Source organism: Ziziphus jujuba, chromosome 6 (genome assembly GCF_031755915.1).
Source record: "Ziziphus jujuba cultivar Dongzao chromosome 6, ASM3175591v1".
NCBI lineage: Eukaryota > Viridiplantae > Streptophyta > Magnoliopsida > Rosales > Rhamnaceae > Ziziphus > Ziziphus jujuba.
The window spans coordinates 11,356,069-11,372,205 of record NC_083384.1 but is presented as its reverse complement, the minus strand read 5'-3'; the positions used below and the strand labels follow the sequence as shown (position 1 = coordinate 11,372,205).

General features: G+C 36.0%; 2 protein-coding genes and 1 long non-coding RNA gene across 3 annotated transcripts; 2 read left to right on the top strand and 1 right to left on the bottom strand.

Annotated features, from left to right (window-relative positions):
- Positions 1-1,534: 1,534 nt before the first annotated feature.
- On the top strand, positions 1,535-4,224 carry LOC107430773 (probable LRR receptor-like serine/threonine-protein kinase At3g47570). Its single transcript, XM_048463715.2, has 2 exons — positions 1,535-3,383; positions 3,593-4,224. The coding sequence occupies exons 1-2, from the start codon at positions 1,535-1,537 to the stop codon at positions 4,024-4,026; spliced, it is 2,283 nt and encodes a 760-aa protein (XP_048319672.2). The 3' UTR covers positions 4,027-4,224.
- Positions 4,225-7,365: 3,141 nt separating this feature from the next.
- Positions 7,366-10,913, top strand: LOC125418982 (probable LRR receptor-like serine/threonine-protein kinase At3g47570). The gene is made up of 2 exons (XM_048463714.2): positions 7,366-10,179; positions 10,370-10,913. Exons 1-2 carry the CDS (start codon positions 7,533-7,535, stop codon positions 10,774-10,776), a joined length of 3,054 nt encoding a protein of 1,017 aa, XP_048319671.2. The 5' UTR covers positions 7,366-7,532; the 3' UTR covers positions 10,777-10,913.
- A 764-nt stretch (positions 10,914-11,677) lies between these two features.
- LOC107430780 (uncharacterized) lies at positions 11,678-14,215 on the bottom strand. Its single transcript, XR_007237853.2, has 2 exons — positions 12,553-14,215; positions 11,678-12,328 (listed from the first exon to the last, which is right to left on the bottom strand). It is a non-coding gene; the product is annotated as an uncharacterized LOC107430780 (long non-coding RNA).
- Positions 14,216-16,137: the final 1,922 nt, after the last annotated feature.

The window sequence follows — 16,137 nt, the reverse complement described above, 5'->3', positions numbered from 1 at the left end:
CTTTCTTTTTCTTTTGTTACCAAACTTAAAAAAAGTCGTTAGTTGCTGAAATATTCCCTCTATAATTGAATGTAGCAGATATCCATACCATCAAGTGCTCCAAATTTTCTTCAATTGGTTCCTGTAAGCTGCAACTTCACCAAATTCAAATATATGACACTTTTTAATGCTTCTATCTTCTTGCAAATCAAACTGGCATCTTTGCTGTACTGAAATCTACATCCGGGAGAGGGTAAAAAAAAAAAATGGACGTCATGAAGTGTTCCTATATGAATTGTAGGTGGATTTTATCCACATCCTTTCAATGTGCGGTCATTTTTTTCTGCATGAATGCCCATATGGAATCTGCATCCTCAGCTCCCAGTTATGGAAATGAATCTGATCGTCTAGCTTTAATAGACTTTAAGAATAAGATAACCCAAGATCCTCTCGGAATCATGAACTCCTGGAACCATTCCATCCATTTTTGCAACTGGATTGGCATTACATGCAACCAATCAAGCCAACGAGTCTTGGTTTTGAACCTGACGTCTCTAAAGCTGGCTGGTTCAATCCCACCTTCAATTGGAAATCTCACTTACCTCACCGGAATCAACCTGAGAAACAACAGCTTCCATGGGGAAATTCCTCAAGAAATGGGTCGTCTTCTGCAACTTCGACATCTTAACTTGACGGACAATTCATTTGTGGGAAAGATTCTTACAAATATAACTCACTGCAAAGAGCTAAGTGTTTTTCTTGCCTATGGCAACAGGCTTATTGGGTCAATTCCGGTTCAGTTGAGTTCATTGTCAAAACTGTTGGTCTTGGATCTTGGCAACAACAATCTTAAGGGAACTATACCGGCTTGGATAGGAAATTTGACTTCTCTGAATTTTTTTTCAGTTCAGCGGAACAGTTTTCAAGGAAGCATACCTGAAGATCTGGGCCATCTAACAGGCTTGGGGGTGCTCAATCTCCCGGATAATAATCTATCTGGTAATGTTCCCCCGTCAGTTTATAATATATCTTCTGTTGTGGTTCTCTGACCACTTTAGAGAAGAAATATGAGAAAAAAAATAAAAGAATTCTATTAATCTCTTAAAAATAGAATACAAAATAAAAAACTTCTCTCTTGGATTCTCACGTGGAATCTCTCCCTGCACTCTCCAATTCTCTCTGGAATTGCTCACTCTTCTCTCAAGCTCTCTCTGGAACTTAAACACTCTCTCTCTCGGAGTTTTCTCTCAATATTCCTCACTTGGGTAATATTGAGTTTTGCTCTCTTGGCTTGTGTTTTGCATGGAACGGGAAGGAGCCTATTTATAGGCTTACAAGGCCACAATCTTCAACGGCTTAGCCCACAATTGTTGATTGGTGCAGCAATGGTGTCAACAATGGTGGCTGTCAAAAATGGTGGCTGTGGTTGGTGTGGTTGTGGTTGGTGCGGCTGGACTTCACATCTTCTATATTCTTTTTCTCATTTACAAACAACCAGCTGCATGGAAACCTACCACCAAATGTCGGCTTTACTCTTCCTAATCTCAAACAAATTATGGGTGGAATAAACAAACTTACAGGCCCAATTCCCAAATCATTCTCAAATTGTTCTGCACTTGAGTTGCTTGATTTTGCTATAAATGATCTTACTGGGACAGTTCCTGAAACACTAGGAAGCTTGCCAAATTTGTATCACATTAGTTTTGATGCCAATAGACTGGGACATGGAAGAGCTGGTGACCTGAATTTTCTCAAGTCTTTGGGTAATTGTACTGTTCTACAGGTGTTGGCTCTGGGTGGCAATCATTTTGGAGGAGAGCTGCCCGAATCCATAGCTAACCTTTCACCCTATATGCGCACATTTGATCTTTGGGGTAATTTTATACATGGAAATATTCCAAATGGGATCGGAAATCTTGTTAACTTGATTCGTCTAAATTTGACCGATAACCAGTTAGAGGGCAGTGTCCCTGAAGCAATAGGGAAGCTTCGCAATTTAGAGGGACTGTACTTGAGTGGAAATAAGTTTTCGGGGTCATTACCACTTTCCTTGGGTAACTTGACTTCATTGATCGTTCTCTATTTGGAGCAGAACATGTTTGAGGGAAGCATACCTCAAACCATCGGAAACTGCACAAGTCTGAATATCCTTAACCTTTCTAAAAACAGTATCAGCGGTACCATTCCCAGAGAGGTCATTGGCCTTTCTTCCCTCTCAATTTTTTTGTCATTGTCAAACAATTTTTTGACCGGTACCGTACCATCTGAAGTGGGTCGCTTGAAAAATCTTGGGGAGTTGGATTTATCAGAAAACAAGTTATCGGGTGAATTGCCTAGCAATCTTGGAGAATGTGTTAGTTTGGAACGCCTGCATTTGGAGGGCAATGAATTTGATGGTACAATTCCTCAGGCTTTGGAAAGTCTAAGAGGTTTGGAAGAAATGGATCTTTCCCGCAATAACTTATCTGGGCTGATTCCGAAATTTCTTGGTGAACTTTTAAGTCTCAAGGTTCTAAATCTTTCTTATAATAATTTTGATGGTGAATTGCCAGGTAAAGGGATTTTTTCAAATGCTGCCGGAGTTTCAGTCATTGGAAATGATAAGCTGTGTGGTGGCATCCCGAAACTGCTTTTACCACCATGCCGCAAGGAAAAGAGCAATTCAAGAAGAAAAATATTTTCTCGGAAGATGGTAATCCCAGTTACTTGTGCTGCTATACTCTTAGCAGTTATATTGAGCCTTTTTGTTGGTTTTTCCAAATGGAGGCATGTTACAAAATCTTCTACTGAGGATTGGCAAGCAAGTATGTCTTATTTAGATCTTTTTCAATCCACAGATGGATTCTCTGAGAACAATCTGATCGGTTCAGGCAGTTTTGGTTCCGTATATAAAGGAATTCTTCCTAGAGATAACAACATAATCGCAATTAAGGTATTAAACCTTCAGCAACCAGGAGCTTCCAAGAGCTTCCTTGATGAGTGCAATGCTTTGAGAAGCATAAGACATCGTAATCTTCTCAAAATCATTACTGCCTGCTCAAGCATTGACCATCAAGGTAATGACTTCAAAAGTCTGGTTTTCGAGTTCATGGCCAATGGAAGTTTGGACCAGTGGCTGCATCCAAGAGACAATGGAGAACACCAGAATATGAGATTGAGCCTTATTCAGAGACTGAACATAGCCATTGATGTTGCTTCTGCTTTGGGTTATCTCCATCACGATTGTGAAACACCTATAGTTCATTGTGATCTAAAGCCAAGTAATGTTCTTTTTGATGAAGATATGGTTTCCCATGTTGGTGACTTTGGACTAGCAAAAATCCTCTTTAAAGCATCAGATATTCCTGCAGAAGGCCAAACAATGTCAGTTGCACTCAGGGGTTCTATTGGGTATATTCCTCTAGGTATGAATTTTGATCCTCAAATTAGATAAATCTTGGCTTTTGATTACCCTAATTTTTATTTTTTTACTTCTTTACACTGTGCAAAGTTACTGATCCAAAAGCAGTAATGTATGGAAAAACAGTTCACTTTCTTTTCTCCTCATCATACTCAATTTATTGATACTCAAAACTTATGGATTTGACATCCTAATAATTTTATTGAACTGTAGAATATGGCATGGGAGGCCAAGTTTCCATACATGGAGATGGTTATAGCTACGGGATACTCTTGCTAGAGTTGTTTACAGGAAAAAGGCCTGTTGATGATATGTTCAAAAACAGTATGAGCATTCACCAGTTCGTGGCAGCTGCTTTGCCTAATCATGTCATGGATATAGTAGATCCTTCATTGCTTTTTGAAGATGATGAAGATGAGGAAAATGGAAATGATATTGAAGAGATATCAATGAACAATGTCAATCCCCGACTCAATGTTGGAAGAAGAACAAATGATTGTTTGGTGTCGGTGATGCAAATTGGACTCATGTGCTCCAGACACTCACCAGGAGAGCGGATGCTTATGCATACAGTTGTCAACAAAATGCAAGCAATTAGAGAATCATATCTCAAATGCAAGAAGAGTAGGAATATGAAAAGGTTTTAGATTTTACCTTATCAAAATTGCTTCATCTCTACATGATAAGGTGTCTGAATTTGTATGTAATATATAATGGTTGGATCGTCTAAGCACTCTTTCTGTTATCTTGTTATACCACATTCATCTACACTACTTTGCCTTGAAATAAGTATTTAAAAAACATGGGAAATCTGTTTGTCAGTCCTTAGTCAATTGCAACTGAATATGTCTATGTTGTGTTCTGGACATGTTTAACAGATATCAGCATGAGGAGAAATCATAATTAAAACCTTCAAGCCTGTTTGGCCACGAGTCAAAAAACAGTTTTCTTTGGTATGTTATCTTTTAAAACTAAAATCAAGTTTGGTACATGAGCATATATGGATTAAACAACTAAAAAGCTAAAGAAACCATGGTACACCAGAACAATAATTCTCAAACAAAGACACCGAAGTTAATAGTGTATTTGTGATGAAGCATTAATATCCCCTTACTATCGGTATCTTTAGAACATGTCAATAAAGTATTAATAGCCTGTTTTCCTTCTTTTTTCCTTTTACTCTAAAAAAATTGACGAAATCTGAATAAAATGTTGTTGCTTGGTAAGAGCATGGATTAAAGTACTGAGTTTTAATTTAGCCATCAATAGGATAAAGTCAAGAGTGAGAAATAGAAACAAATTACTTCAAAGACTTTTAGCTTTATTCGTTCGAGTAAAGTAAGGAATTACAACTCAGTTTTTAAATTCGATGCAAGCAACCACAATATATTGCATAAGCTTTATTCCCTCAGAGGAATCAGTGAAGCACTTATTAACTTTAATTCCTTGAAAACATTATTAATGTCCATTCGCTCTCTCAGTGTTTCCGCTGAACTAGAAACTCCAATTCTAAGTATTGAAGTCAAGCAGTCCTGTATTCGGTCCCTTTTGCTCTGTCCCTCCGTGAAACTATTTGCTTCATCTTCTTCTCCAGCTCCTCCAACTAGAAACAGTGGATCTAAAACTTCTGACAAATGATCAGGCATTGCAAACTTAACATAACTTTGGAGATCCAGTCCATCTTTAAACATGCCATCAGTCGGACACTTCCCTGTGAACATCTCTAACAGGAGTATCCCATAGCTGTATACATCACCATATGTAGAAACACTGCTTCCCATGCCATATTCTACAAAAGTTGTTGATTTGATTATGTTAACTATATGCAACACCAGGAATATGTATATTTACAATTTTTTTTTTTTTTTTTTTTTTTTAATGATCAAGTTGTGCTGTCGTATTTTTTTATACAATTTTAGGCTTTTATTATGAAAAACTAAAAATCTATATTTTTCCATTTTCATATGAGAAAAATAAAACGTAGAAAGAGCTTGAGTATAACAGATTAGAGTAAACTAGCAAATCACCTGGTGCAGCATAGCCAACAGTCCCTTTCCATCCAACCGAGCTGCTTTGGTTCTGTGGAGATACACTTGAGCATTTGCCAATCCAAAATCACCCACATGAGCAGTCACAGATCATTACCAAGCAGAATGTTACTTGGTTTTATATTACAGTGAACAATTGGTATTTGGCAGTTGTGTTGAAGATAATCCAAGGCAGAGGCTACCTCAATGGTAATTTTTAATCTTTGGAGAAGACTTAACATCCTCAATTCACCATCTATATCTCCTGCTCTAGGAATTGGTTGCAGCCAACTTTGCCAACTTCCATTTGGCACAAACTCGTAAACTAGAGCTTTGAAATATTTACCTTGAAAATCAATACTCGAGCAAGCATTTAAGACTTTTACAAAATGCAAGCAATTAGAGAATCATATCTGAAATGCAAGAAGAGTAAGAATGTGAATAGGTCTTCATTGTTACCTTATTACAATAGCTTCATCTGTACTTGATAAGTTATTTGAATTTGTATGTAAATGTAATATATAGTGATTGAATCTTTGTTTTAGCTTGTTCTATCACGTTCATCTACGCTATTTTTCCATGAAATAAGTACCTAGAAAACAGGGGAACTCTGTTTTTTGGTCCTTAATGAGTGGCAATTAATATATATGTTTGTGTTGTGCTCTTAACAGACTTTACTCCGGATATTGTGTTGAGAACAAATCATAAAATCTTCTGGCATGTGCTAGAATGCATATACATAAATGTTACATTTTGAATGAAAATATTAATTCTTTTCAGGGCTCTAGTTTGGTCCATTTCAATTAAAGCTCTAAAAATAAGAACTAAAAAAATGAAAAAATTCAATAAATTGAGGGTCTCATTTGACATAGGGCCAAACAAGATGATAATAAGCTGTATTAATTTTCTTTTTCTTTTAAAAAAAAAAAAAAAAAAAAAAAACCCTTTAGGCTAAATCCGAATACAAATAAAAATAAAAAAAAGATGAATAATGCTAGAACATAATTCAACAAATTTTAGAGGTTTACATCCTGCTGTACATAGAGGTTTACACCGTGTTATACAACGCTTTGTTGTAATGGATCTAATCAAAGACACAGTCTTTTTCTCTTTTCCTGTGAAACAGTCAAACAAACTCTAAAAGCTTCGAAAAATCAATGGCTAAATAGTTTATATTTTCCCTCCATAATTAGATTCATTATGTATCCATACCATATCAAACTGGCATCTTTGGTGGACCTAAAATCTACATCCAAAAAACAAGAAAAAAACACATCATGAAGTATTCATATTTGAATTGTAGATGGTGTTGACAATAATTGTCTCAGGAAATGGATTTTCTTCCACTTCAGCTTTTGGAAACAATTTGCTTTCTACGCCCCCAAGAGCCTTCCAGGTCAACTTATTCAGTGGGTGCTGCACTTACCTCATCAGCCATTAGTCCAGTTTCAAGTGGGCCCCCAATCTTCTGGTGAAAACATGTCACTTGACTCGGTACTAAATGCACTCTCCACTCAGCCTGTTAATAGTCAATTCCAGCGGCCCCCAGGCATCTTTGAATACAAGTCACCACTAGGTTCTTCCTTTTCGGTTTTACAAGACTCACTTCCTTTTCGGATAATCTTTGCTAATTAATTAGATAATATTATTGTTATTTAACTGCTTGTCCATGATATGCATCATGTAGGGGTAGTTATTTAGTTACTTTGGTGTACCTGAAATCTTCCTTTACCGATTCCATAAACAGATTCCATAATCACTTATATTAATGATTTTACAAGACGTTTACAGACAAATAGCATACCCACATGTTGCTACAGACACCTAGGACATCCTAAACCGGACCCACATTAACCCACTACATTTGGACACCACTTACACATAATAGCACTCTACCAAAACTTGCTCTCACTCACACGAACCGAGAACCTCCTTGGAGCTCACTTGGGTAGCCCCCATTACATGGCAGCCTAGCTGCCCTTTTTATAGCATGCCCATGTCGGTTGCTAAGCGCACTCAAACCTTCTGGATTTCTCTTTAAAGTCGGGGCAAAGCTTAGATATTTTCTTCACCAATTCCAAAGCTTTACTTGCTGTCTAAATATATAATTTTAAAAACCAAAGTCAATGTTGAATATCTTTCTGATTATTCTTTTCTGCATGAACACGGTCGTAGTATCAGCAATATCCTTACCCAGTTATGGAAATGATACTGATCGTCTAGCTTTGCTAGACTTGAAGAGTAAGATAATCCAAGATCCTCTAGGAATTATGGACTCCTGGAACGATTCCATCCATTTCTGCAACTGGGTTGGCATCACATGCAACCCATCAAGCCAACGAGTATTGGTTTTGAACCTGATCGCTCTAAAGCTGGCTGGTTCCATCCCACCTTCAGTTGGAAATCTCACTTACCTCACTGAAATCTACCTGCAAAACAACAGCTTTCATGGGAAAATTCCTCAAGAAATGGGTCGTCTTCTGCAACTGCAGCTTCTTAACTTATCGTACAATTCCTTCGGCGGTAAGATTCCAACTAATATAACGCACTGCAAAGAACTAAGATATTTTCTTGTATTTGGCAACAAGCTTACCGGGTCAATTCCAGTCCAGTTCAGTTCATTGTCAAAACTGGTGCACTTGGATCTTAGCAGGAACAATCTTACTGGAACTATCCCAGCTTGGATAGGAAATTTCACTTTTCTGTACTCACTTTCACTACGCCAGAACAATTTTCAAGGAAGCATACCTGAAGATCTTGGCCATCTAACAAGCTTGGGGAGATTCGAACTCGTTGAAAATAATCTCTCTGGTATTGTTCCTCCTTCAATTTATAATATTTCTTCCATGTTCGATTTCCATTTTACTGATAACCAGCTGCATGGAAACCTACCACCAGACGTTGGCTGTACTCTTCCCAATCTCAAAGTATTTGCCGGTGCAGTTAACAAACTTACAGGCCCTATTCCAATATCATTGTCAAATTGTTCTGCACTTGAGATGCTTGATTTTTCTCAAAATTATCTCACTGGTTCAGTCCCTGAAACACTAGGGAGCTTGCAAAAAGTGCGTAGGATAAATTTTGAGATCAATAGGCTGGGATATGGAAAAGCTGGTGACCTGAATTTTCTCACTTCTTTGCCCAATTGTACTGTTCTAGAGGTGTTGGGTATGGGTACCAATTATTTTGGAGGAAAACTGCCCTCTTCCATAGCCAACCTTTCATCCTATTTACGCATATTTACTATTAGGGATAACTCCATAAATGGAAATATTCCAAAGGGGATTGAAAACCTTGTTAACTTGACCCTTCTGGGATTGGAACATAACCAGTTAAGAGGTAGTGTCCCTGAAGCAATAGGGAAGTTTCACAAGCTACAGGAACTTTACTTGAGAGGAAATAAGTTTTCTGGGTCAATACCCTTTTCCTTGGGTAACTTGACTTCATTGAGCGTTCTCTTTATGGAGGAAAACAGGTTTGAGGGAAGCATACCTCAAAGTCTTGGAAACTGCACATATTTGACGACCCTTAACCTTTCCAGTAACAGTCTCAGTGGTAACATTCCCAGAGAGGTTATTGGTCTTTCTTCCCTTTCAGTATCTTTGTCACTGTCTCATAATTCCTTAACTGGTTCCTTACCATCTGAAGTGGGTGTAAATCTTGAGGAGTTGGATTTATCAGAAAACAAGTTATCAGGTGAGTTGCCTAGCAATCTTGGAAAATGTATTAGATTGGAACGCCTGCATTTGGAGGGCAATGAATTTGAAGGTGCAATCCCTCAGACTCTGGAAAGTCTAAGAGGTTTGGAAGAAATGGATCTTTCCCGCAATAACTTATCTGGGTTGATTCCAAAATTTCTTGAACTTTCAACTCTTAAATTTCTCAATCTTTCTTATAATAATTTTGAGGGTGAATTGCCAAGTGAAGGGATTTTTACAAATGCTACTGCAGTTTCAGTTCTTGGAAATGATAAACTCTGTGGTGGCATCCCGAAACTGCGTTTGACTCCATGCCTCAAGGAAAAGCACAATTCAACAAGAAAATTATTTTCTCGGAAGGTTGTAGTCCCAGTAACTTGCGCTTCTGTATTGTTAGCAGTTATATTGAGCATTTTGGTTGGTCATTCCATACGGAGGCCTGTTACAAAATCTTCTACAGATGATTGGCAATCGAGTATGTCTTACTCAGATCTTTTTGAATGCACCGATGGGTTCTCTGAGAACAATCTGATCGGTGCAGGCAGTTTTGGTTCCGTATATAAAGGAATTCTTTCTAAAGATAAAAAAATAGTTGCGATTAAGGTATTAAACCTTCAGCAACAGGGAGCTTCCAAAAGCTTCCTTAATGAGTGCAATGCTTTGAGAAGCATAAGACATCGTAATCTTCTTAAAATCATTTCTGCCTGCTCAAGCATTGACCATCAAGGAAATGACTTCAAAAGTCTAGTTTTCGAGTTCATGGCCAATGGAAGTTTGGAGAAGTGGCTGCATCAAAGAGACGACGAAGTATGCCAGAATAAGAGGTTGAGCCTTATCCAGAGACTGAACATAGCCACTGATGTTGCTTTTGCTTTGGATTATCTCCATAACGATTGTGAAACACCTATAGTTCATTGTGATCTAAAGCCAAGTAATGTTCTTCTTGATGAAGATATGGTTTCCCATGTTGGTGACTTTGGACTCGCAAAGTTCCTCTCTGAAGCATCAGATATTCCCTCAGAAAACCAAACAATGTCTGCTTTGCTAAGGGGTTCTATTGGGTATATTCCTCCAGGTATAAATCTTAGCTCTTGATTACCATAACATTTTATTTCTTAAACCAAATGCATATGTTTAAGAAGTTACTGACCCAAAAGGAGTAATGTGTGAAAAAACAATAATGCACTCACATTTCAACTACTACTTAATTTATTGATTCTTAGCACCTATGGACTTGACATCGTAATGAATTTATTGAGCTGTAGAATATGGCATGGGAGGCCAAGTTTCCATACTTGGAGATATCTATAGCTATGGGATACTCTTGCTAGAGTTGTTCACAGGAAAAAGACCCACTGATGATATGTTCAAAGATGGTCTAAGCATACACCAGTTCGTTGCAATGGCTTTGCCCAAACATGTAACGGATATAATCGATCCTTCATTGCTCTTTGAAGATGATGATGATGAGGAAAATGAAAATGACATTGACGAGACTGAAATCATTGAAGTCAATCGCCAAGTCAAGGCTGGAAGAAGAACAAATGATTGTTTGGTTTCAGTGATGCAAATTGGAGTCATGTGCTCAAAACTCTTACCAGGAGAGCGAATGCTTATGAATGCGGTTGTCAACAAAATGCAAGCAATTAGAGAATCATATCTCAATTCCTAGAAGACTAAAGAATATGAATAGGTTTTAGTTGTTACCTTATCACAATAGCTTCATCTTTATAAGAATATGAATTTGCATTTAAATATATAAATATCTCAAATCCAAGAAGACTAAAGAATAAAAATATGAATTTGCATGTAAATATATAAATATAATGGTTGGATTTTTATGCACTCTTTACTTTTACTTGTTCTATCGCATTCAACTACACTATTCTTTCACCCAAAAAAAAAAAAAATACACTGCTTTTGCATGAAATAATTATTCGGAAAAACTGGGGAACTCTATTTTTTGGTCCTTGGTTTGTATGTTTATGTTGCGTTTTGCACATACTGTTCCCCAAATGGCTGCGTGAGAACAAATCATAAAACGTTCAACCGTGTGAATGAAAATATAACACATTTTAGAGCTCTAGATTTGTCCCATTTCAATCAAAACTCCGAAAAATAAATGAAAATCAATTGAGACCAGCGATTTTTCAATTAATTACGCCTATAGTGACTAAATGATGCCGAGGTCAGGGGTAACATGTGCTTTGCACACGACAAATTTAAACGCATTTTAAATAATCATATCTCAAATGCAAGAAGAGTAAGAATATGAATTGGTTTTAGTTGTTACCGCATCACAATTGCTTCATCCCTTCTTGATAAGGTATTTGAATTTGTATGTAATATATAATGATCGGATCTTCTAAGCACTCTTTCTGCTAGCTTGTTATATATCACATTCATCTACACAATTTTGCCATGAAATAAGTATTTAGAAAATAGGGAACTCTGTTTTTCAATCCTATTCAGACAGTTCCAACTTAATATGTCTATGTTGTATTCTGTACAGACAATATTCCAGATATCCGCATGAGAAGAAATCATAAAACCTTCAAGCCTGTTTGGCCATGTGTTAAAAAAACTGTTTTTTGGGTATGTTATCTTTTAAAACTAAAAAACAAGTTTAAGTACTTGAGCATACATGGAGTAAACAACTAACAAGCTAAATAAACCATGGTGACAACCAGAACAATGATTCTCAAATAAAAACACCAAAGTATTAATAGCCCTACTGATATACCTAGAACATGACAATAAAGTATTAATAGCCCGTTTTCCTCTTCTTTTTTTTTTTTTTTTTTTCTTTTTTTTAACTCTATAAAAATTTGATGAAAACTGACTAAAACGTTGTTGCTTGGTAAGACCACGGATTAAAGTACTGGGTTTTAATTTAGCCATCAACAGGATAAAGTTAAGAGCGAGAAATAGAAATAAATTACTTCAAAGTATTGAAGTCAAGCAGTCCTGTATTCGGTCCCTTTTGCTCTGTCCCTCAATGAACCTGTTTGCTTCATCGTCTTCTCCAGCTCCTCCAACCAGAAACAGTGGGTCTAAAACTTCTGACAAATGGTCAGGTATTGCAACCTTAACATAACTATGGGGATCCAATCCATCTTTAAACATGTCATCAGTAGGACACTTCCCTGTGAATATCTCTAACAAGAGTATCCCATAGCTGTATACATCACCATATGTTAAAACACAACTTCCCCTGCCATATTCTACAAAAGTTGTTGATTTGATTATTTTAACTATATACAGTCCAGAAGTGCATATATATATATATATATTCACTTTTTTTTATGATCAAGTTGTGTTGTCCTACTTTTTATACAATTTTGGCTTTTATTATGAAAAACAAAAAAATCTATAGTTTTATATTTTCATATGAGAAAAATAAAATATAGAAAGAGATTGAGTATAACAAATTAAACTAGTAAATTACCTGGTGCAGCAAAGCCAACAGTCTCTTTCAATCTAACTGAGCTGCTTTGATTCTGTGGAGATAGACTTGAGGATTTACCACTCCAAAATCACCCACATGAGCAATCAGATCATTATCAAGCAGAATTGAACAATTGGTATTTGGCAGTGGTGTTGAAGACAATCCAAAGCAAAGGCTACATCAATGGTAATTTTTAATCTTTGGAGAAGACTTAACGTCCTCCATTCACCATCTATATCTCCTGCTCTAGGAATTGGTTGCGGCCAACTTTGCCAACTTCCATTTGGCACAAAATCACAAACTAGAGCTTTGAAATCTTTACCTTGCAAATCAATACTTGAGCAGGCATTTAAGACTTTTACAAAATGCAAGAAATTAGAGAATCATATCTCAAATTCAAGAAGAGTAAGAATATGAATAGGTTTTCGGTGTTACCTTATCACAATAGCTTCATTTGTACTTGGTACGTATTTGAATTTGTATGCAAATGTAATATATGGTAACTGAATCTTTGTTTTAGCTTGTTCTATCACATTCATCTACACTATTTCTGAGGAAATAAATACCTAGAAAACAGGGGAATTCTGTTTTTCTATCCTTAATGAGTGGCAATTTAATATATATGCTTGTATGTGTTCTTAATAGACTTTACTCCAGTTAGTGTGTTGAGAACAAATTATAAAATCTTCTAGCCTGTGAATAGAATGTGTATATATATATATGATGAGCTAATTCCGCAAGTATATGGGTCGTACAAGTAATAAATTGATGAGTGAGTATCCTTCCCTCGAGAATTGATGTTAGAAACTTTGCTAAGTACCAAAATTATTGACTAATTCTTTTTAATTAGGCACACCATTTAAATTAAAACTAGTGTCAACAAAAAGTAAAATTAATATTAAGATTAAACTAAAATAGTGGGACAAGAACTCAAGAGAAACAACACACATAAGTAATGGAAATGGCAAATATTATGATCTAAAGCTCTAAGATAGTAATTTCCCTCTTATTCTTCCCATAATTGAACTTACTTTGGGTGATTACTATTGGATTTCTATCCTTAATTCTAGCCAAAAGGTTTCTAATTGCATCCAACTTCCTATCCCTAGGAAAATTAGAATCTATGGATAATTAATGGAAATTCAAGAATCCCTTCCTAAATTAACCTAAAAAGTCATGCATTAATTCCCCTTACTAGGTTACCCACTTCCTAACTAAGCTTTCCAACTCTAATTAAAACTTGGGCTGATTTCCAATCTAATTAGGCATATTCAAACATTAAATCCAAGGAATACACAAGAAAATAATGGGATTGCACAATAATAATCAACCACCATTCAATTACAATCCAAATAAAAGTTCCATCAACACCCTACATAGTAAATCTAGCAATCCATGGGCAAAATATCAACCAAATCCAAAATAAAATATATATTCATCATTAAACCCATGTCAAACACAATATATATATATATATATACAATTTAGAGAGTAATAAAAGATAGAGAAAACTCAAAGGAGGAGGAATCTTGTAGTAGAATCTCTTCAATCTTCAATCTTCTTCCAAGCCCAAGCTTTCTTTCTCTAGATTTTGCTCTTTCTCCCTCTAAATTGGGTGTGTTGCTCTCTAGTTCTTCTCCAAGCTATCTACAATGGTAGCTCCACCTTTTTCCTACCAAGCCTCTTTTAAAAACCAAGCCTTCCAAAATTCATCTCCAAAACCCTAGCCTTTTTGGTTAATTCCAACCATTAGATCAAGATCAAAGGGTCCTAGATGTGCACATGGCTTTCACATGCCTATTTTAAATGAGGTCACATGATTTGCGCATGCAAATCTCTACACTAAAGATACATTCGTTGCACATATTCTCATTAAAGCTCACATTTGACCAAAGTCAATAAAAGTCAAAATTAGAAGTAAAGGCATAGAAAGTCAACATTTTGAAAGTCTTCAATAATGAGTGGCATGTTTGACTTGGTTTAGATATGGTGAGCCTTCTTCCTCCCCAAGGTGATCCCCAAAGATTTAAAAACCATAAAAAAATTACCTTTAATTTCATTTTAAAGCTCACCTATAGAAGAACACAAAAATATATCAAAATAACAATAAATGCTTGAGTTTTCCACAAATAATCAAGCTATAGAAGACTAAATAAGTGAGCTAAAACTCACTTATCAATTTACAATGTAACATTTTGAATCAAAATATTAAGTCATTTTAGAGCTTTAGTTTGGTCCGATTTCAATTAAGGCTCTAAAAATAAAAATAAAAAATGAAAAAAATTCAACATATTGAGGGTCTCAATTGACATAGACAAGGCCAAACAAGATGATAATAAGCAGTATTAAACCTTTTTTTAAAATAAAAAAAATTCTTTAGGCTAAATCCAAACACAAATAAAAAAAATAAAAAAAGAAGATGAATAATGCTAGAACATAATTCAACAAATTTTAGAGGTTTATATTGTGTTATACATAGAGGTTTAATTATTTGTAGGGCCTTGTGTTACTATGCTTTGTTGTAGTGGATCTAATAAAAGACACTTTCTTTTTCTTTTCTTGTGAAATAGTCAAACAAACTGAAAAACTTAGAAAAGTCATTGGCCAAGTAGTTGATACTTTCCCTCCATAATTAAATTCATTAGATATCCATACCATTAAGAGGTCCTTATTTACTTCAATGGGGGTCCTACAAGCTGTAAGTTCTCCATCAAATTCAAATATATGATACTTTTTAATGCTACTATCTTTTTGCATATCAAACTGGCATCTTTGGTGTACCAAAAATCTACATCCCAAAAAAAACAAAAAAAAACAAATCATGAAGTATTCATAATTGAACTGTAGGTGGAGTTGACAATAATTCCAAATCACCAATTGTCTCAGGATATGGATTTTCTTCCACTTCATCTTTTGGAAACAATTTCTTTTCTAGGCATCCAAAAGCCTTCCAGGTCAACTTATTCAGTTAGTGTTGCACTTACCTCATCAGCCATTGGTCTAGTCTTCAGTGTGCCCCAATAGTAAAAGCATGTCACTGGACTCGATGCTAAATGCATGCGCACCTCCACTCAGCCTGTTAATAGTCAATTTCAGCGACCCCCAGGCATTTTTTAATCCAAGCCAGCACGTTACAGCACTAGGTTCCTAGATATTGCCAGACTGACTTCATCCTCAAGGAAATGGATATTCTAAAGGGGAAGAAATTATGTGAACCCAGTCAGAGCTGTTTATAGGCTTAATAATAGTGGATGTATGGGAGAGGTGTTGAATTACCATCGATTATAAAAGGTGATGGAAGGTGGGCTTTCATTTGATTTATACTTTTCTCTAAAACTCTCCTCAAAACCTAGGCCCGCCTCTTTTGAATTTCTTTCTGGGTCCTCTTTTGGACTTCTTTCTGGATTCTTACATTGTTTTCTATTTCACATATACTGTGAACCAGCTGCATGGAAATTTACCACAAGACATTGGCCTTACTCTTGCTAATCTCAAAGTATTTGCTGGCGAAGTTAACAAACTCACAGGCCATATTCCAATATCATTGTCAAATTGTTCTGCACTTAAGGTGCTTGATTTGCTCAA